The sequence below is a fragment of the Oryzias latipes genome, chromosome 2 (genome assembly GCF_053564925.1).
Source record: "Oryzias latipes strain Hd-rR chromosome 2, Olatipes_Hd-rR_3.1".
In the NCBI taxonomy this organism is placed as follows: domain Eukaryota; kingdom Metazoa; phylum Chordata; class Actinopteri; order Beloniformes; family Adrianichthyidae; genus Oryzias; species Oryzias latipes.
In genome coordinates this window covers 28,808,499-28,832,589 of record NC_136238.1, presented here as the reverse complement: position 1 = coordinate 28,832,589, position 24,091 = coordinate 28,808,499, and the positions used below count along the sequence as shown (strand labels likewise).

The 24,091-nt window shown below is 44.5% G+C and overlaps 2 protein-coding genes and 1 long non-coding RNA gene across 4 annotated transcripts in view; 1 reads left to right on the top strand and 2 right to left on the bottom strand.

Moving 5' to 3' along the window:
* Positions 1-13,326, top strand: part of LOC111949070 (NACHT, LRR and PYD domains-containing protein 12-like) — a 350,272-nt gene extending 336,946 nt beyond the window's left edge. For both annotated transcript variants that reach the window (XM_078934387.1, XM_078934394.1), the window contains 4 exons: positions 2,020-2,196; positions 11,468-11,641; positions 12,680-12,847; positions 13,164-13,326. In XM_078934387.1, the coding sequence (XP_078790513.1) occupies positions 2,020-2,196; positions 11,468-11,641; positions 12,680-12,847; positions 13,164-13,182 (538 nt within the window). In that variant the 3' untranslated portion in view covers positions 13,183-13,326. The remainder of the gene's footprint in view (positions 1-2,019; positions 2,197-11,467; positions 11,642-12,679; positions 12,848-13,163) is intronic.
* The window catches only part of LOC144986899 (uncharacterized), a 181,993-nt gene that overhangs the window by 129,387 nt on the left and 28,515 nt on the right, over positions 1-24,091 (bottom strand). The window lies entirely within an intron of this gene.
* LOC144988511 (uncharacterized) lies at positions 2,551-11,505 on the bottom strand. The gene is made up of 3 exons (XR_013652437.1): positions 11,393-11,505; positions 10,605-10,721; positions 2,551-2,882 (listed from the first exon to the last, which is right to left on the bottom strand). It is a non-coding gene; the product is annotated as an uncharacterized LOC144988511 (long non-coding RNA).

Genomic DNA, 24,091 nt, shown 5'->3' with positions numbered 1-24,091 from the left:
TCACTGTAGCAGAAACGTTAGGATTTAAAGATTTTTTGGATTTTCCACAAATTGAAAATCTTTGATTCTCTGAAGAGTCTGCAGTGGAAGAAAACAGCTGCTTAGATTTTATGTAGAACAAAGATGTTTCCATGACAACCAAAGGTTCCGGTGTTGAAACATTTGACAGATTTCAGAAAAAAAAAACAGAACTCAAACTAATGACAGACTAGTCATCCTGATCAAACCTGCCTGGAAGTTGACCGAGGTCAAAGACACAGCAGGTCATGTGAGCGTGGACATTCACACACACACGCTCACAGACACAAGTGTGAGTGCAGACTAGAGTGGAAAATCAGAGAAAGGAGAGTTTTGGCGCAATTGAGTAAACCTGCAGATCTCTAGTCTTTAATTTTAGTATCTTATCATGATTTTAGCCCCAGTGTTTCTTGTGTCCCTCCAGGACTTGCCGGCTTGATCAGTGGTTGTTGCTGCAGTTCTTGCCCTTGATGGGGCGGCTGGGGTCTAACTTTGCAGCTTCACGGCTGTGAAGTGGACCCTGGTGTTGTCCCAATCTGGGTGGGCGCTGTGGCGATGTTCTAATTGCCAGGCTGGCTCCTGTTATGAAAAGATTCCCAAATACTGGTTCCTCTCAGCAGAGCCAAGCCTTACTTGTTTGTTTGTTTGTTTGTTTATTCATTTATTTATTTATTTATTTATTTATTCAAACTTGCATAGTTAATAGTTATTGTCATGGGTCATCTGTTTTAATGGAGGGGAGTGGGAAGGGTGAAGGGTGGGTTGGGTTTTTACTGTAATGTTGTGTGTTTTCTGTTTTTAATGTTAAAGCGCTTCGAGCTGCACAAAATGCATGAGAAGCGCTATTTTATAAATAAAGTTTGATTTGATTTGATTTGATTAGACTACCAGCAGAACCAGCAGAAACCCTTAGACAACCAGCAGAACCAGCTGAAACCCTTAGACTAACAGCAGAACCAGCTGAAACCTTTCGACCAACAGCAGCACCAGCAGAAACATTTTGACTAACAGCAGAACCAGCTGAAACCCTTAGACTACCAGCAGAACCAACTGAAACCCTTAGATTACCAGCAGAATCAGCTGAAACCCTTTAGACTAACAGCAAAACCAGCTGAAACCCTTAGATTACCAGCAGAACCACCTGAAACCCTTTGAATAAAATTAGAACCAACAGGAACCCTTACACTTACAGCAGAACCCGCTGAAACCCTTAGAATAAAAGCAGAACCAATAGAAACCCTTCGACTAACAGCAGACCCAGGTGAAACCCTTTGACGAACAGCAGAACCAGCAGAAACCGATAAACTAAGAGCAGAACCAGCTGAAACCCTTAGAATAAAAGCAGAACCAATAGAAACCCTTAGACTATCAGCAGAACCATCTTAAATCCTTAGACTACCAGCAGAACCAGCTGAAACCCTTAGACTAACAGCAGAACCAGCACCAACAGAAACCCTTAGGCCAACAGCAGAACCAGCTGAAACCCTTAGACTATCAGCAGAACCATCAGCAGCTTCTCTTCAGACCTTTTGGGCCCCGTAGATCCTCGTGGTTTTCAAGGCCCCTCTACAGTTTAGAGGTGTCAGGAAATGCTTTCAGAGGCTAACTAAAGATTTTTTCAGCTGTTTTTCTGCAATGTGATCATTTGAAAATGCATTTTACAATTTAGGATTAAGATAAAGAAATACAATTTAATCTGACATTTTTGAAATGGAAGCTTTAAATCTATCGGATTGTAAATATGTAGTCATGAATAATTCATGATGATCAATGACATTTTAATTCCTCGTCTGTTTTAACTTCATTTCAAGTCATTTCTCATCTGTTGCATTTTCATTCATGATCTTGTTTTTGGGTCAAATTCCAAAAGAAATGCGATAACAGTGAAAATGTCATCTGTCAGTCTGTCATCAGGGCGGGTCCCACCTGACTGAATGGACCAAGTTCCTGGACCTCCAGCTGCATCACTGCTCCTGAACACACTTTTCTGTCTGATTGCAGGTTGGAGTACTGCAGTTTGTCAGAGATCAGCTGTGAAGTTCTGGTCTCAGCTCTGAAGAAAAACCCGTCTAATCTGACAGAACTGGACCTGAGTGAGAACCAGAACCTGCAGGATTCAGGAGTTCTTTATCTGTGTGGTTTTCTGGAGAGTCCAGACTGCAGACTGCAGACTCTGAGGTCAGTAAAGAAGTGGAACTCCTTGAAGGATGAGAAGAACGGATCAGGTGAAGAAGTTTCTGATGTTTCACTGGAAGATTTTCTGTCTACAGCCGGGTTAGAAACAAACTGATGATTGGTTTAGATTTTCAATTGAATTGATTGTTCTGATGATTTATAGAAACTGATCTGTTTTAATCAGGATCTTGTAAATCAGGATCTTCAACCTATTTTAGAACACAGATCCATTTTATGTCAGAAAAAATGTTCACAGATCGGCCTGTAGAAAGTTCAAGTTGGCGTCCAAATTTGTCATGATAAGAACACGAGACCGACCCAGATGCTGAAACCCGGAAGGAGAAGACAGGCAAGTGGTAACGTCAGTAGAGATTTTTATTTTGCTGATCCAGGAAGTATTGTGGGTTATCGTAGCTGGAGACGTTGATGAGTCTTAGGCCGAGGCAGGGGCGGAGATCCAGGCGAGTTTCTGTGGCGAACCTGAGTGGAGGTTCAGGCGAGGTTCTGTGGCGAACCTGAGTGGGGTCCAGAGGTTTTGGCTGGAGATCTTGACGAGCGCCGTGGCTGGAGTTCTCTGCAAGTGGCGTGGCTGGAGATCTTGAGGAGCGCCGAAGCTGAGGATCTTTAAGGGAGAGAAGCTGCTGCTCAAGGTGGTGTCAGACTCAGGTGACTCTCGTGGCAAGAGAAACCTGAAGCACAAAAACAAGGCGAGGTTAGTGAGAGGTAAGAGGTAAAGGGGCCAGACATAGAGCTCAGAGAGAGACTAGGCACCATCAGGGTTAACAAACTGGCGAAGAATACTGGAGCTGGGTCTACTTATGTAGAGCAGAGCAGAGGTGGGAGGGGGAGGAGCACTGACAGAGGCACCGGGACACAAATTAGTTTTCAGCTTCCAGTTTTCAGAAAACCATTTAAAGGATTCTACTTCAAATCTATTTGAAGAAAAAAGTTTGAAAAGATCTTTGAGCGCTGCCTTTGATACTGTTGATCATGGGATCCTTTTGCACAGACTCCAAGACTGGGTTGGCATCTCTGGATCTGCCCTAAGTTGGCTCAAGTCTTATCTAGAAGACAGGAAATATTTTGTTGAAATTGGGAGTTGTGTCTCAGACTACATGGGCTTGAATTGTGGTGTGCCCCAGGGATCGATCCTGGGACCCCTTCTGTTCAACCTCTACATGCTGCCACTAGGGCAGTTAATACGCAGTAATAACATATCTTATCACAACTATGCAGATGATACTCAGATCTATGTGTCACTGACAACAGGTGAATATGGGCCGGTGGATTCTCTCAACCACTGCCTCCAACAGATCAGCGCGTGGATGCAGAACAACTTTCTCCAGCTAAACTCAGACAAGACCGAAGTTATTGTTTTTGGCCCACAGAAACAAAGAGAAATTGTCAGCAGCTACCTTCATTCTCTGTCTCTTAAACCCTCAAATCAAGTCAGAAATCTAGGGGTAATCATGGACTCTGACCTGAACTTTAACAGCCATATCAAGTCAGTAACATCAGCGGCATTTTACCACCTGAAAAACATTGCCAAAATCAAAAACATAATCTCAAAGCGAGACCTGGAGATACTTATTCATGCATTTGTCTCCAGTAGGTTAGACTACTGTAACGGCCTGCTCACCGGCCTGTCCAAACGAGCTGTAAAACAGCTTCAGTACATCCAGAATGCTGCTGCTCGAGTCCTGACCAAAACCAGGAAGTATGATCACATTAGTCCTGTGCTCAGGTCTTTGCACTGGCTCCCTGTACCTCAAAGAATAGACTTCAAAGCAGCTCTGCTTGTGTACAAGTCTCTCCATGGCCACGCACCAAAGTACATCTCTGACATGTTAGTGCCATATGAACCATCTCGTACTCTGAGGACCTCAGGGACCGGCCTCCTGTTGATTCCCAGAGTCAGAACTAAACAAGGGGAATCAGCGTTTCAGTATTCTGCAGCTAAAATCTGGAACAGCCTCCCTGAAGGCGTAAGACAGGCCTCTTCTGTGTTCATGTTCAAATCTAGACTTAAAACATTTCTGTTTAGCCGTGTATATGACTGAAAGGTCCTATCTGCACCTTTCCTTCCTTCCTTTCTTTTTAAATCTTTTTTTTTTTTTTTTTTTTTTTTTTTTTTTTTTTTTTTTTTCCTTTTCTTTTAAAGTAAATTTTATGTTGATTATTTCTATGATTTATTGTGATTTTAATGCATTTTTCTGTTTTGTGAAGCACCTTGAATTACTTTGTGTACGAATTGTGCTATACAAATAAACTTGCCTTGCCTTGCCTTGCCTTTAAATATTGAATCTAGAATAGACAGCTCTATGGAAGGGATTCTGTAGCATTAAAAAAAAAGTCAAAACCAGAAATGCTTTTTCATTTTCTAAATGAAGCTGCATTTTTTCACTGAAAATTAAAATGAAAAAGCAATGCACCAAAATGCTTTTTCATTTTCTTCTTCAACACTGCTCATTCTGTCGTTTAATTAAATGATAAAGAAAATAGTATTTGACATTTCATTTTCAAAAAGTTCTCTGGTAAATGTGTAGCAAAATTCATTTAGAAATGTCTAATTTGACAATTAAAATGGATGAACAGAAATGCTTTTTAATTTTTACAATGTAACTGCATCAAATGACTCAAAATTAATATTAAAAATCAGTCCTTCAAAATGCTTTTTTATTTCTACTTAAAAACCCACTTATTTTGTGTCATAATTATAATGAAAATGCAAAGAGGGGATTACATTTTTGTTATAACATCCAACCTGCGAATAGTGTCACTGTCACAAAATAGGGTTTTTCAACTTTTTTGAGCCACGGCACATCCAAAAAAAGAGAAACTCAAAGTCTGTATTGATTTACAGTCCCTCTGCAATCTCACAAACATTTTTGTGATAATTGTTGCAGAAAAAGCTGGAAGTTTCAGCTGTTTTTTTTCTGAAAGATGTAAATAAAAGTTAGGTTGGAAGATTTAAAAACTGTTTGATGTGTGTTCGTTGTGGTTTCTCGACGTTACAAGTAAGACTCGTGCGCTTAGACGCAGTCACTTTAACTCAATGCATCGTGGGAGATGTAGTGCCAAAAGCTGCTATACCCCAGACAGACTCGCTTCTCTGAGTTTCATTGTTTTGTTCACTTGTTTCACGGTCTGACAGCGGATTCTGTGGAAAGCACACCGCTAAAGACAAGCTTTAGCTGGTGTTTTTGTTGGAACTGAGAGACTTTATGAGCAGAATCAGAAGTAGGAAGTGAAGACCTTAACCACTTCTGATTGGTCAGACTGATGATGTGTGATTGAGACTCCAAGAATGATTGGTGGAGACAGTTGAAGGGGAGGGACTTTTCAGAAAATGGCTTTAGTTGCAGCTAAATCACAGCACCATCATTCAAAATGTTTTTATTAGAATCAAATAAACACAAAGTAGAAGTATTTTACGACCTTTCATATTCCTAACTACTAAGTGTTAGGATGAACACAGAGCTGATAACCTGGAGATGGTAAATGCTTTAAGATCAGTGAATGAGGGAAGTTTCCCACGGCACACCTGACCATCTCTCACGGCACACTAGTGTGCCGCAGCACGCTGGTTGACAAACACTGCCTTAAGGCCTGTTCACACCGGGACGAATTTCGCCGGCGATTTTCGCCGACGTTTAACGCCTCGTGACTAAACAAAGGGCACCAACGAGAGTGTGCACACCGACGCGAAAAAACGCCAGGCGTTAAAGCGTCAAAAAAAAAAAACGCCTCGGGTTCGTTTTTTTTTTTCGACGCGTCGCGTCGAAATCTACTCGACCAATGAGAACGGCGCTTTTGCTCACGTGTCTGGAGCTTCTGAAGTTACAGTAAAACACAACTTGGGGGCGCTCAAACACAAAACTGCCTTGCTAAGCAAACATACCAGCGAAGAAGATAGACGCCAAGTAGCGTCTACACAGCCGCGAAGCAATAATGACGGACATTCTAAAACATCCCCGAACCAAGCACCAGTTGGAGCTACTGGTGCTTGAAATAGTCATGTTTTCTTTGTTTGATTCTGACAAGCGTGTAAATACTTGCTCTCTTCTTCTGAGTGAAAAGCGACTTTAAGAAGCGTAAAGTTGCGCAGCGCCACCTTGTGTACAGGAGTATTTCTGTTTTACATTAAGCGCCATCTAATGTCAGGGAATGAAATTGCATGTTCACTCCACTCATCGTCAGCGAAAATCGCCTGGGTGTGAACACAAAAAACGTGGCGAAAAACGCTGGCGAATAACGCCTGGCGAATATTCGTCCCGGTGTGTACGGGCCTTTAGACTACCAACAGAACCAGCTGAAACCCTTAGACTAACAGCAGAACCAGATGAAACCCTTACACTACCAGAAGAATTTGGAGTTAACCTTTCTCTCCTGAAACTTCCGTCCATCAATATCAGGATTCAAATCCTGTGCAGAAACACATTTACGTTCATTCAAGTGAGCATTCAAGTGAGCAAATCACAATGGAATGTCCAAGAATCTTTTCCAGGGGGATATTCAAGACGGCATCTATAAACTAGCCTGACTTTAATCCTGAACTCTGGCTGAAATCCGCCTGAACTTGCTTACTCTGGGTGTGTCGGTTCCAAAAGACCGGATATGAGTTAGTGTTATTATGCTTGACTTGGTAACCCTGGGTTAATGCACGTGCACGTCAAGTACATAAAGACATTCTCAATGGATCGCTGATTTCTGGAGTCACCATGGAAGCGCGTGGTGAAAAAAAGAGAGCGCTGTCCTTCAGTGAGACGAGTCTGAGATTTAAATGGTGGTGTATGAAGATTATACGTCAATAAAAAAGGAACACAGCTGCATCATCAGCAAAAGAAAGAGTTTCTGCTTGGAGAAAAAGTATGGACAAAGTAAACGCACGAGTTTCTATGTCATTTCTATTTTCATTGTGATGCATATATATATATATATATATATATATATATATATATATATATATATTTCTGTTTTTTCACGACTTTATCTACATTTTAAAGCCTTCTATGCTCCTTCTACCTCATAGCCGCCTGGTACGACTAATCGCTCCTGTCCTGTGGCCTGGGGGCCCAGACGCTGGTTTCTATTTCTCATTGGGAGTGGGAGATGTGAAAGAAGTTGGGGGATGTGTAGGTACAGGAAGGGGGCCCCTATTTTTATTTATTTCTCAATTTTGTGCTTGTTTATTTTCATTTTCTTGCTTGTTTTCATATTATTTATTTTGTTATTTTTTATGGAAAGCACTTTGTGTTATACTACAACATGAAAAGTGCTTTATAAACAAAGTTTGATTGATTGATTGATTGATTGATTGGTTGATTGATTGATTGATAACCCGCAACCATTTCAGTACAGGAGGAGTAAGCAGAAAAGCAGCTTGCCCACTGCTTTAAAGTGTGGGTGACATGGCCTATTTTAATAAGCCAAGATATAGTAAATAGTTTCTATTTCATGTTGCGATTGTTTTTAATATTTTTCGAAAAAGAATAAATAGCGAAAAATGCAATATAAACAACGAGGACGGCCGCCGGCTTCACGCATTCCGCCGAATTCGCGCCGCCCTGTTTGTGACGTAACGAAAGGAAGACAAGGAAGACAACATGGCTAGCACCGATAGCGAAGCACAGAGTGATGCTACCGTCTCTATTAGCGATTTATCATCAGATGAACAGAAAGATGAAGAGGAAAGTTGCGGAGATTATCATGATGATGAGTCACTTTTGCAACCGTATCGATTCGAACCCTTTTGCGAAAGTGAGGAGGATATAGCAGAAAGTAGTAGGTCTAGTGATCATGCCGATGACGATAGCCAGCATGAAGATTCGGCTAGACTCCAGTAAGTCTAAAAAATGTATAAAATTAAATTACTCCACTTACCCTAAAATATACTCAAAATGTCCCCTTTTGGCCTAATCTAAACAAAGGTAAACACTGGTTTTCAACCCAATTTACAAAATAAATGTCACAAAATAAAAGTTTCCCAGATGGTACTACTCTTTAGTTAACAAAGTCACTGTATACCATTAACAACTGTGGAACATTAACAGTTTTACCCGTTTGAACCCGTTTGAAACCTTTTCTCGTGCGCGCGCGCGCTCACACACACACACAGTTCAGTTTACTCACGGTACCGGCACCTCAAAAGCAAAAGAAAAAAAACGTTGCAGGCCTGTTGCTTCTCTTGCAAAACATTGAGTGCGTTGAAATACTCCAGTTGGATCCAAGGACAACAGAAAACACGACTACTTCGCCTCAATGTGATCCATCGTGATGCACACTAGCTTAGCAGCCTCCGCTCCCGACTCCAGCGCCGTCCTCTCCGACCCAGAAAACGGCTCGCTCGCTTCCAGCTCACCCGCCTTTCCTCGACTCAGAAGCCAAGATCCTCCTCCCAACTCTCCGTTCAAAATTCTTCGTTTGTGTCCCGGTTTTTGTCCCTTCGAAAACGCAGACTTCTCTCCTGCAGATCTGGAGGGAAAAATCCTTCGCCGTCCACCTTCTTGAACTTTCCCCTTTTCAGCAGCGTTTCTTGTTTTGGGAATTTTATACACAGATACACTTTCACTAGATGTATTGCTACATCCAGCTGCCACACAACGACTTGGCATGTTGATGATTAACAGATTTAAACACGAGAGAAACGAAGACTACCTGTTTTGTTTACATGCTGTCCGAAGCGGAACTGCGAAAGTCAACGCCTTTCATGACGTCACAGGTTATATCGGGTTCACTTCCAGCCTGCGCTCTAGCGGCAGATCCAAATCTCTGATTCCTTCGAAAGATGTCTATTATTCATATGCTTCGGATTTTTTTCGACGCGAACTATTGGTATCAATAGAATCAGCGTTTAAAGGGCTTTTTTATTTGACAAAGTTGTTCAAAGCATGGCATCCACACTTTAAGCTGCTATTTTCACTAGCGCATAGGAGAAATGCAGAGACAGACTGGCGCAAGTCTGTGTGTATGTGCTGAAAGGAGCAGGTTTTTCTAGCGCATATAGAAAGGACCAAAGGAGACGTGATGGCACGTACTGCGTACCTCTGTGTCTGTGCTGAGTGTCTAGGCTTGTGTAGGATAAGGAGAAAGGGAGACAAGAGCGCGAAAGTGAGTGACCATTCAGTTTGTGTTATTCAGTTAAGGAGAACAAAAACAAAAAAAAATGTTTTCTCTAAAGAACAGAGACTGGATTTTTTATTAACCCACTCTAGAAGCACTGAGGGTCTGAACGGGGCATTAACGTGCCAGCGCCTTAACACTGGTGCGCCTTTTGTATGTGTCAAAGATGGAAAAATTCCCCGTGACTGAGACTGCGCCCTATGGTCGTGAAAATACGGTCTCCAACTTAAATGTATTAATTATATTGTTAACAAGTAATTGAGTTAAATTTATTCAACCTAATTTCTTACGTCGATCCAACTCAATATTTTTTTACAAGTTTGTCACCCCAAAAAGAAGAAATTAAAAGTTCTCTTTGACTGTGCTGCTTTATATCAAGGAATATCGTTGAATAATCAACTTCTTCAAGGCCGAAACCTTACAAATACTCTTGTAGGAGTTCTGACAAGATTCAGGAAGGATGGGCATGATGGCACACATGGATTCCATGTTCCATCAAGTGAAAGTGCTCGAAGAAGATTTGGATGTGGCGATTTCTGTGGTGGCCAGACGGCAACCTGAGATTAAAACCAGCAGACTACAGAATGCATGTGCATCTGTTCGGAGCAACTTCTTCCCCAAGTTGTGCCGCATTTGCGCTGAAAGAAAAAGCGGAAGATGGAAGAGACTGGGCAGCACCTGAGGCAGTTGAAACAATCCTGAACAACTTTTATGTTGATGATTGACTGATCGAAGTGTCATCCAATGAGCTGGCCATCTCACTGTCAAAGAACTTGAGAGCATTGTGCCTCAGCGGAGGATTTAACTTGAGCAAGTGGACAAACAACTCCAGAGCACTCCTAATGTCAATCCCAGAAGACAGGGCTTCAGCAATAAAAGATCTCGATCTAGACAACGATCAGTTACCAACAGAGAGGGTGCTAGGCATACAGTGGTGAACAAAATCTGAAACGTTTAAGTTCAGGATTGAGGTACAGCAAAAACCATGTACTAGAAGAGGAATCCTCTCAGTTGTAAGTTCAGCTTATGATCCCTTATGGTTCCTGGTACCTTTCACCCTAACTTCCAAGATACTTCTAAGAGAGCTCTGCAAAGAAGAAAGGTCCTGGGATGGGGAAGTGTCAGAAGAACAAGCAAAAAAATGGCAAAGGTGGTTGACTGGTTTTCAGAAGTTGTCATCTTTTTACATCATAAGGTGCATCAAACCCGCAGGATTTGGTGTGATCAAAACAGCACAGCTTCACCACTTTTCAGACACCAGCAATAATGGCTATGGAACCGTATCCTACCTGCTGCTGACAAATTAAAATGACCAGAAGTTTGCTTCATTCCTGATGGGAAAGACAAGAGTGGCACCACTCAAGATGGTCACCATTCCCAGGATGAAGTGACAGCAGCCGTAGTATCTGTGAAAATGAACCAAATGAGTAGAGGATATTTATGTTGTGCTTTATGCAAATGCATGTATGTATGGTTAATTTGTGTTATCGTAGATGGTATAATGGCTCTTTGTGTTTGTGTAACAATTGATAAGTATTCAGACTTTATCAATTAGGGGCAGGTTACATTTGAGCCATTTAAACAACCTACAACACTTTTTACTGGATTTGCAAAAGAACAGATCAATTTAGGAGCCCAGTAGTTCTATTGACTGAGATATATGACGTAGCCAGATGCACATTTTTTCGTTAGTTTTGTGAAGCTACAGAGCAACCTATAAACAACCTTTTTGGGAAGTAAACATCTGGAAATGAAGAACTTGAACTGTGGAAGTTCATTTAATAAGGACGCATCAACTATAAACTCTGACTCAATATCTTAAGTTGGCCTTTCCGAAATTAGACGGAGCAACAAAAGCATTAAATCAAAGCAAAATCTATTGGATTATAAATATTTAGTCATTAATAATTCCCGATGATCAATGACATTTCAATTCCTCGTCTGTTTTAACTTCATTTCAAGTCATTTCTAATCTATTGCATTTTCATTCATGATCATGTTTTTGGGTCCACATCCAAAAGAAATGAGCAAATAGTGAAAATGTCATCTGTCAGTCTGTCATCAGGGCGGGTCCCACCTGACTGAATGGACCAAGTTCCTGGAGCTCCAGCTGCATCACTGCTCCTGAACACACTTTTCTGTCTCATTGCAGGTTGAGGCTCTGCTGTTTGTCAGAGAACAGCTGTGAATTTCTGGTCTCAGCTCTGAAGAAAAACCCGTCTAATCTGACAGAACTGAACCTAAGTTTCAACAACCTGCAGGATTCAGGAGTTCTTCATCTGTATGGTTTTCTGGAGAGTCCAGACTGCAGACTGCAGACTCTGAGGTCAGACTCCATGTTTTAGTTGTGTTCAGATCAATATGATGACAAAGTTGTGTTGATCCACAGTGAGCAGAAATGTCCAGATTCTGATCTGCAGCAGCATCTTTCTGCAGCTGCTTGTTCTCTTCAAAGATCTGCAGAAGAACTTCTTCTTTTCTTCCTGCAGCTGCTTGTTTCAAAGCTGTCTGCTGACATTTGTGCTCCACACATTTCTGCTTGCAGCCATCAGCTCTTCTTTGTGTCTTTGCTCCAACAGACTCCTTTAAAGCGGGTGCAGAAGAAGCAGCTGTGCACGCTCACATGCACTCTGAGTCAAGCTGCTGTGTTTCAGCAGATGCAGCTGAGAGTCCAGCGGCTGATGTTTGTGAGCAGACAGTGACAGAGTCATGCTGCAGCTGGATGCTGCTCTGACAGACACGTCCTCCACAAACATCCTCACCTTTTCATCCACAAACATCATCACATCATCCATCAAAGCTCCCAGCAGCTTCTGACTCTTCATTCAGAGCTGAAGTCATGGATCAGGGATCAATGTCCAGCATTTGCTGCTGACTCTTCCTCATCACTTCCTTCTTCTCTCTGCTTTGATCTGTTGGAGCTGAAAGTCTCTGCTTGAAGGACTGCAGCAGAGAAGCACTGGAAGATCATCTCCTGAAAACTGGGATGAAGACTTTCCAGCATCATCTGCTGAAATTCTCCCATGATTCAGTGCTGTTTGGAGAAGAGCTGAGCAGAAAGAGGAAGTGGACTTTTTCTGCTGTTGCTGCAGAAACATCAGTTGGTTTGGATGCAGCCACAGGCTGATGTTTGACTTTCACACATCTGGACTTCTTTCCTGAAGCAGCTGCATGTTGTCCTGAATGTTCCTGAATGTTCTTCTTCTCTGCTTCTGCTGGACTCTTCTGATCTGCTGCTGTTGCTTCACATCTTTGGACTTTTTCTAAACTTTCTGATCTTCTTCAGCTCTGAACTCTTTAGAAGAAGTGAAGGATGAAAAACATGAACTTTGTCTTTAAACTCAACTCTTTGTTCTGGATTCAGGTTGGAGGACTGCAGTTTGTCAAAGACCAGCTGTGCTGCTCTGGTCTCAGCTCTGAAGTCCAACCCGTCCCACCTGACAGAACTGGACTTGAGCTGGAACAACCTTCAGTCTTCAGAGCAGCTCCAGGATCTGGTGGAGAGTCCAAACTCCAAACTGCAGACTCTGAGGTCAATAGAGGGTTGGAGTCAGTCCAGCTGCTTCCAGATGTTTGGTCCTAAAGTTAGTCTGAGAGCAAAGATGCAGAGTTTCCTGTGAAGCTGCAGCTTCTCAGTGAAGCTCTGAGGAGAATGATGACAGGCTTCAGGACAACAGTCAGCCAATCAGAGCAGCAGAAGCTCCAACAGGTGAAGATGACAGGAAGCTGCTGCTCTGAACAGGACTGAAGCTCCTGCTGCTCTTTCTGCTGCTGTGCTGCATCACTGACTGACAGACCAGGATCAGGAGACACTCCTTCATCTCTGTCTCTACACTTTCTCTCTGCAGGTGGAGGTGGGAGAACTGATGTTCCTCCTGGAGGAGCAGAGAGGAGCAGCAGCAGCTGGTCTACAGAGATGTTGTGACTGGACGGTGTTCCTGGGAGGTGGAGAGCAGAGTGATGGAGGAATCAGAGGAAGTGGAGATGAGTGTCAGAGCTGCAGCAGGAACTGACCTGAGATCAGCTCCACTGTCTCTCTCAGCATCAAGTGGACAGTTATTGTGCTGCAGCTCCCCCGGTGGACTGATGGAGAACTGCACTTCGTCTTCTCATTCTAACTTGGAGTGTTGATCTGAAACATGGGTTGGATTCAGATGTTCAGCAGCTCCAGGATCTGGAGAAAAACAGACCTGCAGACAAACAGATTCTTTTCTAGATCATCACTTTCTTCTTTGATCTACATTTGATGGACAGATGTGAGTTTGGGATCGAACAATCAAGGATTGAGGGAATCATTGATCAGACAGAACATTTCTGGATGACATAGATCTATGTGTGGGTCAGAGGAAAACCCAGTCAGGCGGATCCTGGTTCTGATCCATGTTCAGAACCAGAACTCTGGATGACTAGATTCTGGTTCCAGATTTTTCACACTTGATTTCTGTTCTCCAGAAACTCTCATTGACAAACAAACACAGAGTTTCATTCAGAAACCTCCAACATGGTCATGTGACCAGAATGTTCATAGTGTAGACATGGACAAACGCTGTGGTCACATGACTCACTGGTTTGGATTCAAGTCCTTTGAAGTCAGTTTTTGGAGCAGAAATCCCGTCTGATCTCAGTTAGTGAACAAAAGTCTCTCAGTTGAATCATTTTTCTATCATCTCTGTTCTGTTGATGATCAAATATTGACTCATGTAGTTTTAAAGACTCAGAGATTTGCTTTGATTGATGTTTTCCACAGTTTTCTGGTTGAACTTCCTTTTTCTTTGGTGTTTTGTGGGTAAAACTCTGTTCTTTTTCATGCTGACAGCATTTTTTAGTTTTTAAAGAGGTTTCATCTAAATCCAGTTGAATCTTATCATTTTCCAGAATGTCTAAACTAGTAGAAACTTTCTGAGCATCAAGCCTGTTTTCTCCAGAGGACATGAATGAACAGAGTGGATCTTAGTGAGGAATGACAGCCTCTGGATGCAGAGAATCACTTTGATGCAGCTGCAACAACACCAACTGCATTGAAGCAGGAGGGAGAAGGGAGACACTTGCTGGCTGTTTGCAGAACTGCATCTTAGTGTCAAAAGGCTTCAAACTGAAAGCTGTCTGTAAAAATCCTGCAGCCTGTTCAGACCTAATAAATGTTCTTTTGAATCAACTCTGTGTTTTCTATTGATTTCTGTCTTCATTCTATCTTTGACTCACAAACAGACTTGAATCTTTAGCCTTCCCCCTCATCCTGTTCCAGATGTTCTAATCTTCATGTGTTTGGTTCCTTCTCAGTAGAAATGGGTTGGAAAAGAGCTTTGGAATGTTCAGGTGGTGCTGATGTCTTTCTAGATGGGGGTGGGCAGAACAGATGAGAGCTCCTCCCTCCTGATTCAGAGGGGAACAGTGGGCAGCAGCTGAAAGGAGGGAGTGGAAATGGGAAAAGTTCTCTGCACATTTCTCCTTTCCAAGAACAGAGGGACACGACTCCATGAACAGCAGTAGCTAAAGAGTTGGAAAACATGCCCAAAGCTGCAGCACCACCTGCAGAAAGATGCTTCCTCTTCAGGCTCCGCCCCTCCACATCAAGAAAGATCAGAGTTTCTGCTGAGCTGCTATTGGAGCTTTTAGGGGATCAGATCTTTAGGAACATTTGCTGTCAATGAAACCAGGAAGTAAAGTGTTTTGAGAGATCAGGTTGATGACATCATCAGTTGTGGAAACACTGGAAAATGGAAATCCAGCAGAGAAGTAAACATCAGGAACTTCCTGTTATAGTGTCTTGATTTTAGGATCATCAAACCAGAATCCAAGCAGCACCTTCATCCTGATAAAGCTCCGCCCTCTGACATGCATCAGTCGTCTCCAGGCTCCGCCCCCAGTCTGCAGCAGCTTCATCTGCTGCCTCCATCCTCTCTCTGTGAGTCTCTGCAGAGTTTTTCTGCAGCTGCTGGTTTTTCTGCAGCAGCATCAGAGCCAGAGAGCCAAAGAAAGTGGAAAGTCTGAGAAGGAAGCAGCTCTGAAGCTCTGCAGCTGACGGTGCAGCTTCAGGACTCATGAGGAGGAGCACATGCACGGCTCTGATGCTGCTGAACGTCTGACTGAGATGATCCACATTCAGAAGAGAGTTTCAGAGTGAAAGACGTGTGGAAGAAGAGAATCCTGAAGGTTTCTGTGCAGACATGAACTCAGTCAGAGAGCGTCTGAATGTTGGAGGATCCAGAAGAAACCAGGAGCTCATGAAGGTGGTTCTGTTGGAGCAGAGAGCAGAACTCTGATCCCAGTTTCAGGAACAATGCAGGCTCATGTTCTGGACTGAAGAGTTCTCCTGAAATGTTCTGTTCACACTTCTTCAGGATCACATCTGTGTGTGAATGTGGAGGTTTGTCTGAACCAAGCTGCAGCTCACTTTGAAGCTCCTTCAGGCTCACACAGCAACAATGACAAAGACTGAAGCTGCTGTGCTGCCCTCTAGTGGCTAACATGGGATCTGCAGCACACATTTCTGCATTTCTCAAGAACAAACTGGCTCAGCTGGGGGCTCAACACACCTCTGTGCAACTGGCTGCTAGACTTCCTGACGGGGAGACCACAAGCAGTGCGAGTCGGCAGCAACACATCCAGTACTATCATGATGAACACAGGGGCCTCCCAGGGATGTGTGCTGAGCCCCCTCCTCTTTACCCTGTTGACCCACGACTGCACTCCGACACATAGCTCCAACATTTACGTTAAGTTCGCTGACGACACCACAATGGTGGGTCTCATCAGGAGCGGCGATGAGACAAACTACAGGAGTGAGGTGAGCCACCAGGCTGGTTGGTGCAGAGACCATAATCTCCTCCGGAACGTGGAGAAGACGAAGGAGATGGTGGTGGATTTCAGGAGAGTGCACACTCAGCATGCTCCTCTGACCATCAACAACACTACGGTGGAAAGAGTGAGCAGCACCAAGTTCCTGGGTGTGCACATTACAGACAACCTCTCCTCCTCTGTAGAACACACGTTCTACAGAGGTGCCGTGGAGAGCATCCTCACCAGCTACATCACGGTGTGGTATGGCGCCTGCAAAGCATCCTGCCGGAAGTCCCTCCAACGCATCGTGAGGGCAGCTGAGAGGATCATCGGTGCCCCCCTCCAGGACATCTACAACACCTGCCTCCCCCGCAAAGCCCTCTGCATTGGAGTTGACCCCACCCATCCATCCCACAGCTCCTTCAGTCTGCTTCCATCTGGGAGAAGACTACGCAGTCTTCAGGCCAGGACCAGCAGACTCAGAGACAGTTTTCTCCTCCAGGCTGTCAGGAAGCTTAACTCTCTCCCAGCCCTGCCCCCCCTCCCCTCCTGCTGCCCTGTTGCCTTCCTGCTCTGCTGATCCCTGACATACACACGTCACATACCTCATCAGCACTGACTGCACCTTCCACCAGTCCTCTAGTGCCGTTAAAAATTTAAGTAACTATACTTCAGTCACTTTATTCTCTACTCATTTTTTTACTTTTATTTTTTATACTATTTATATTTAAGTGTCTTCTATTTATAGTTTGTTTATTGTGCAATTTGAAGGTGTCTCCCTGTTTAACTGAAGATGAAGAGAAAACGCAATTTCAATTTCTATGTATGTGTCAACATTGTAGATCTTGACAAATAACGTTACTTGACTTGACTTAACTTGATCAATATTATTGATCCACATGGAATCCAGAAGAAACTCTGAGGTGAAGGCATGAAGACACAAGCTTCAGAGACATGAGGAGAAGTCAGAGTGGATTCATTCTGGACTTTCTTCTCACATCTTCTCTTCAGAACATCTTTGTCTTTGATCCTTCAAATCTTCTGAAATCTGATCATCCATGGATTGTTTTTGTGGGATCAGATCCAGAGTTGCTGAAAGTTCTGCTGCCCTCTGCTGGTCAAAGTGTCCAAACAGCAGAGAGGAGATTCTCTGGGATTCATTGGAGTCCAGATTCTCCTGGATGTGAACAGTCTCTGCTTCTGGAACAGAAGAGTCCTTCTCAGAGCAGCATTGAGGATCTGTTCTGTCCGGCTGAGAGCGCTCCCTGCTGGTTGGAGACAGAACCACATCAGCTGCTTTTCTTTGGCCGTTCAGAAACAGTCTGGAGACTCTAAAAAACCTCCACTTCCTGAAGCAAACGGATGCAGAGCATCATGTTTGATCCTCTTCCTTCAGAAACGGCTCCATTGTTCCATGGCTCAGCAGTTGGACTAAAGCAGCTGAGAGTCTTGATGCAAACAGACCTCAGCAGCTCATCCAGAACGCCATGACAGAAGCACATGCAGCAGCACGTGCACGCTCCCAGAGAACAGCAGCTGATCCAAGTCCTGACTTTGAGGTGAGACCTTTCTGTTCTGCTTGGACCACACTTCAACATGAACTTCATTTCCCATCATTCCATCTGTCAGGAGAGAACAGCTGCAATCAGCTTCCTTCAGGAATGACTGCAGGTAGAAGGATCTTTCATTCTTCAGCACCACCAGGACCCACATCCAGCCCATTAACAGCCAGAACATCAGTGACATCAGTGTCTGATCTTCATCACATCATCATCATCAAAGGACCACCTCTACGTTTTTACAATCTGATGGATTTCAGTCTTTCTGCAGCTTCTCATCACGTGGATTGTCAAATATTTTCATTTCCTGTTTTCTGTTTTAAATGCTGAAGAAAAATCTTTTCAGTTTTAAAAAGATGAGACTAATAAAGTTATTGGAAAGACCCTGTCTGCTGCAGGACCTGTGCAGGTGCATTGTGGGTAATAATGTTCTGTTTGGGATATTTGCTGGATTCTGGATGTTGACAGTTGTGTTGGTCTTGATTGTTTACCGTTGTGGTTTGGATGTTTGTTGTTATTTGTAGCACAGCTGAGTAGGTTCTTCATAGACAACATGTTGCTCTGCCAATGTGCCTTTGGGCCAACTTGATTGGGCTGTTTGGAAGAATAATGTGGATAAATGAGAGCCTCCATCAGATCATGTTTCTGCTGTTTTTCAGAACTGCATCTGAACCTGAAAGCTGTCTGTCATATTTATGCAGCCTTTTTCAATAGAAACTGATCCAAACTGCAGATTCTATTGATTTCTCCATCAGATTTATGTCTAGGGGTGTAACGATATGCTAAAATCTCAATTTGGTTCCATTCAGAGTCTCATAGGGCTCAGTTCCATACGTTTTGGTTCGGTACGGCTGTTTAACAAATCTTACTGATATGAACTTCTATTTTATGAACTATTATTTTATTGTTATGTATGGTGTGTGTTTGTGTGACTTTTTATCTTCCACTATGAAGCTGTCTAACCTGATCATGGTTGGTGATTTTAACATACACATTAATCATGACTCTGACCTCTTTGCCAGAGGTTTCAGTCTCATGGACTCTTTTAATTCTATTCAGCATGTGTCTGGGTCCACACATGTTAAAGGTGGAACACTCAACCTTGTTTTGTATGGAAGCGATTATGTAGCATTAATAAAAAGCAAAGTCAAAACCAAAAATGCTTTTTCATTTTCAAAATGAAGCTGCATTTTTTGACTCAAAATTAAAAAGAAAAAGCAATATTTCAAAATGCTTTTTCATTTTATACTTAAAACCGCTTATTCTGTGTCATAATTAAAACGAAAATGCAAAGAGGGGATTGCATTTGCATTTTAACATCCACCCCGCGCACCTTGTCACAATATTCATTTCGAAAAAGCATTAACAGAGGGGAGGCGGGGCGATGACGTCACTGCTTTCTCCGTGTGTCCGACCGCTGACTGACGCACACACACGCACCAGGAGCAGACTGTGTTAGCGGCAGAGACGAGGGTTTTGTGATGGTTGTGAACTTCTGATGAGTTTCCACAGCTTCTCAGGACTACATAACAGCATGTCCGCCTTCTGCGGTCCTCCTCCTGACGCACTGCGGACAAGCTTTGTTCTTCAGACCGCCAGCTGCCTTCGCATAGCGGAGCGCGAAGCTCCCGATGATCGCTGAAGGCGGAAATGCTGCGGCGATCTGAGAAACCATCATATGAATTTGTGTTTCCAGTGGTGTCCAGAACAAAATAAAGACTGATGTAATTCCCAGATATTTACACATTTATATGCAGCTTTGCGGTGAATTTGCTGTTTGATTTATTAAGATCCAGGAATCCAGGTTTGAGCAGGCCGGGTCCAGCGGTTTTTGAACAGGACCCGGTTTTAGGTGATCTTAATGTGAAAAATGCAGCAGATTGTTCCTTTAGTGCCCTCGCGAATCAGAAGATGTGAATCGTAAGACTGGAAACACAAATTCATATGATGGTTTCTCAGATCGTAGCAGCATTTCCGCCTTCAGCGATCGTCGGGAGCTTCACGCTCCGCTGTGCTCCGAAGAACAAAGCTTGTCCGCGGTGCGTCAGGAGGACCGCAGAAGGCGGACATGCAGCTATATAGTCCTGAGAAGCTGTGGAAACTCATCAGAAGTTCACAACCATCACAAAACCCTCGTCTCTGCCGCTAACACAGTCTGCGCCTGGTGCGTGTGCGTCAGTCAGCAGCCGGACACACGGAGAAAGCAGTGACATCATCGCCCCGCCTCCCCTCTGCTAATCTTCCACTTTCTGCTTCTCCCATCAGCGAACAAGTCGCATGGTAAATTTGGCTATGTTTTACGCTGGATGCCCTTCCTGATGCAACCTTCTCAAACTGGGCTTGGAACCGGCAGAGGTAGAGAAGGGAACAGGGAGCAGCCCGGAGTCGAACCCTGGTTTCACGGACGGAAGGCGCCGCAAATCAGCACGAGCTAAACTGGCTCCCCTCTGCTAATGCTTTTTCTAAATGAATATTGAGACAAGGTGCGCGGGGTGGATGTTAAAATGCAAACGCAATCCCCTCTTTGCATTTTCGTTTTAATTATGACACAGAATAAGCGGTTTTAGGTATAAAATAAAAAAGCATTTTGAAATATTGCTTTTTCTTTTTAATTTTGAGTCAAAAAATGCAGCTACATTTTGAAAATTAAAAAGCATTTCTATTAATCCATTTTAATTGTCAAATTAGACATTTCTAAATGAATTATGCTACACACTTACCAGAGAACGTCTTGAAAATGAAATGTCAAATACCATTTTCATTTTAATTTTAATTAAGTGACAGAATAAGCTGTGTTGAGGAAGGAAATGAAAAAGCATTTTGGTGGATTGCTTTTTCATTATATTTTTGAGTCAAAAAATGCTTTTTCATTTTGAAAATGAAAAAGCCTTTCTGGTTTTGACTTTGCTTTTTATTTATGCTACATAATCGCTTCCATAGTTTTTACATTAGTTGTGCATTTTGACTATTATTTCTGAGGACGTTTTTATTTCTGATCATCATTGAATTTTTTTTTTTTTACTTTTCTTTCTCTGTGTCACTCTTGCCTGAACATAGAGAAGTTGTCTCTCTCATGTTTAACTCTTGAGACCTTTTCTAACACTTTTAATCTGAATCTCTTTCCGTGCACAGATGTTAATTCATTATAATGCACTTTTAATAGTTACTGTCTTTCTATTTTAGATGAAGTCTGTCCAATTAAAACTAGACTGGTCCCTGTCACTAAGGTTTCCCCTTGGATAAATGACAGCATTCCCAATCTGAAACGATCTTACAGAAAATCAAACGGTTATGGAAAATAACTCATTTACATGTTCATCTACTTCATCTGAAGGATCTTTTAGTTTCTTTTAACATTACGGTTAGAGATGCGAGGACTGCTTACTTCACTGATCTCATTTCTAAAAGCAGAGGTAATCCTAAAGTGTTTCTATTCAACACCATTAGTGATGTTGTTATGCCCAGTCCACCTGCTGTCCCCATCCATTCAAATGATGATTGTGATAGGTTTTTTTTTATTTTTTACTAACAAAGTCAGATCTGTGAGAAGCTCTCTGTGTCACACAGCTGGTCCTGGTTCAGTTCCTGGTCCACCTCAGCCTGTGATTTTAGACACCTTCTCACTGTTTCTCTCCCTGAGCTAGTCAGAGTAGTTGGTACAATGAAGTCATCCTCTTGTTCTCTCGACGTGCTGCCAACATCTCTACTCAAAGATGTCTTCCAGTCCATTGGTCCCTGTGTCCTGTCAATAATTAACTCGTACTTGCTGTCTGGTCAAGTCCCTGGGCACTTTAAGAATGCTATTGTCCTTTCTCTCCTTAAAAAGCCCGGGCTTGACTCCTCCCTCTTGAGCAGTTACAGACCTATTTCTAATCTCCCATTCATGTCCAAAATTTTTGAAAATGTTGTTGTTAACCAACATACAACTGTTCTCGACATTCATGGCATTTTTGAGCAGTTTCAGTCAGGTTTTGGCAAAGCTCTCTCCACTGAAACAGCCCTTCTCAGAGTCATGAATGACATCCTGATGCAGAATGATGCAGGAAAATGCTCTGTGCTACTGCTACTGGACTTGACAGCAGCCTTTGACACTGTTGACCGTTATGTCCTCCTGGACAGACTTTTAAACTGCAGGATGTTTTTAAAATACAGATTTTACGCAGGTGTCTGGATCCACGGCTCCAGGTTTTCCAGAACGCTGCTGCAAGGCTTTTAACTAAATCATCTAAGTTTTCACATGTCTCCCCGTTGTTAATCCAGCTGCTCTGACTCCCTGGACAGAGAGCAGCCCCCCCACCGTTCCGGTAGGGCCCAATGCAGGGCCCTGGAATTCTCCTGCCCCAACCTCAGGTACGAGCCAGGACCCCCCAAGGGGGACCCGCCCCGTGTTCCAGGCAGCCACCCACCCGGCCCACGGTTGGTCCAGGAAGGAGAAAGGCAGAGGCCAGCCGCCCCCGCCCAGGAGGAGGGTACGATATCTATCTTTTTTTTTTTTTTAAACTTGTCCTGTCCAACAGCTGGGCAGACAGATGAGAGCTGAAGGCCTCTTGTGTTGGACATATTTTACTTTAACAAGAGGGGTTATTAATCTTCAGACAAACCAAAGGTATGTCTGAATAAACCCCTTTTGTAATTGAGGCCAAACTTTATTAATTTCAAACATGTTTGAAGATCTTTGGTGTTGGACCGGACGGAAAAGGAAAGAGGGGAAGAAGAGAGAGGGACGTTAGAGAGAGGGGGGGAAGGAGGGTGATAGTAGGAGGGGAAGGGGGATAAGACCATGAAGCAGCATAAAGCAACAAGTTTACTGGTTGTTAATCACCATGGTAAGGCTCAAATGCAGTACAAAAAGGGCGGAGCCTGTCCACACACACACCCAAGTGTCAAACACACCTGCTAGCTGCAAAAATGTCCATCTGTCGACATGTACACAAAACAGATAGTGCTCACACGCATACTTATACCTTAAAACCAACTAGTGTGAAACATTTCAGTCATTCAGTCACGCAAACCGCCAGTGCAAAGGTGAGCCAACACCCGTGCTCAGGTGAGTGCTCATGTTCTTCTAAAACGGATGGTGGAATGTGTAAAGAAGGAGGGAGAGCGCCCAGCCATCCCCACCCCAAGACCCCCACCGCAGCAGCAGCGGCAGCCGGAAACCCCCCAACGCCACACGGAAACCGGCAGGGAACAACCGCCGCCCGGGCGACCAAGCGGTCCTGCTGGCCCACCCAGGCCAGGGCCAGCAGGACCGCCGCAAGGCCCCCAGAGCCAGAGAGCAGGGAGGCACGGAGGGAAAGAGAGGGCCGCCCCAGCCCAGCCAGGAGAACAGCCCCCCCGCCGCGCCGGGAGAGCCCAACGCAGGGCCCCACCGGGGAAGGACGCCCACAGCCCCAGACGAGCACCCCACCACCACCCAGGAGTTCTGGGCATTCCCCCGCCCAACCCCAGGTACGAGCCAGGACCCCCCAAGGGAGACCCGCTCCGCACTCCAGGCAGCCATCCGCCCGGCCCATGGTTGGTCCAGGGAGGAGCAAGGCAGGGGCCCGCCGCCCCCGCCCAGGAGGGGGGAACCCCGGGGAAAAAAAGAGGGCCCACAAGGGGTGTTGTAAATATGGCCCGACCAGGCTCGGCCACAGTTGGAAATTTGGCGGGGCCCAGCGCTCAGGAGCAAGGACCAGAACCCACCCCCCAGGGACACCAACACCCCCGGCTCAGATGTAATGTGAACCCCCCCACCGCGCGGAGAGAGCACCGCCGGGCCCAGGAAGCCGGCACCCCAGGGACACGGCCGCCGTTGCAAAGGGGCCCGTACCCCCCACCAGGGAAGAGGCAGGGGACAGATGGTCCTAGGTCCCAACTTCCTTGCAAAATGTGTGTGCGTGTATGTGTGTTTAAGAGGGTGTGTGTGTGCATGTGTGTGTGTTTATGTAGGGATGTATATATTGAGGGGGGAGGGGTGTGTGTACTAAGGGGGGTGCAGTTAAAATTGGCGGGTAGGGCACTAAGGGGACATCTCCTGATTACTCACAGTGATGTCCCCTCACCCTCCCCACCAAGGGGCCCTAAATGTCTAAGGTGCGGTTAAAATTGGCGGGTAGGGTGCTAGGAGGACATCTGCTGCTTGCTGGCAGTGATGTCCAAGCACCCCCCCTACCAAGGGCCCTACATGTCTAAGGTGCAAATAAAACCGAAAGAGGGGGGGCCCACTCCATATGGCAACCATAGGAGGGGGGGCCACTGCCTAGTAAACCCCCCCCCCCCAAGGCTCATCGCAGGCTAAGCCCCCCACCCCCTCACCCTATTATGAGGTTATATGAGGAAGGGGGTAAGTTGGGGACAGCTGGTAGACTGTCCCCCGGTGGTCAAACAGCTGTCCCCCGTCCCCCCCCCCCCGTCCCCCCCCAGCAAGGGGGCCAGGCCCACCCAGCCCAGGG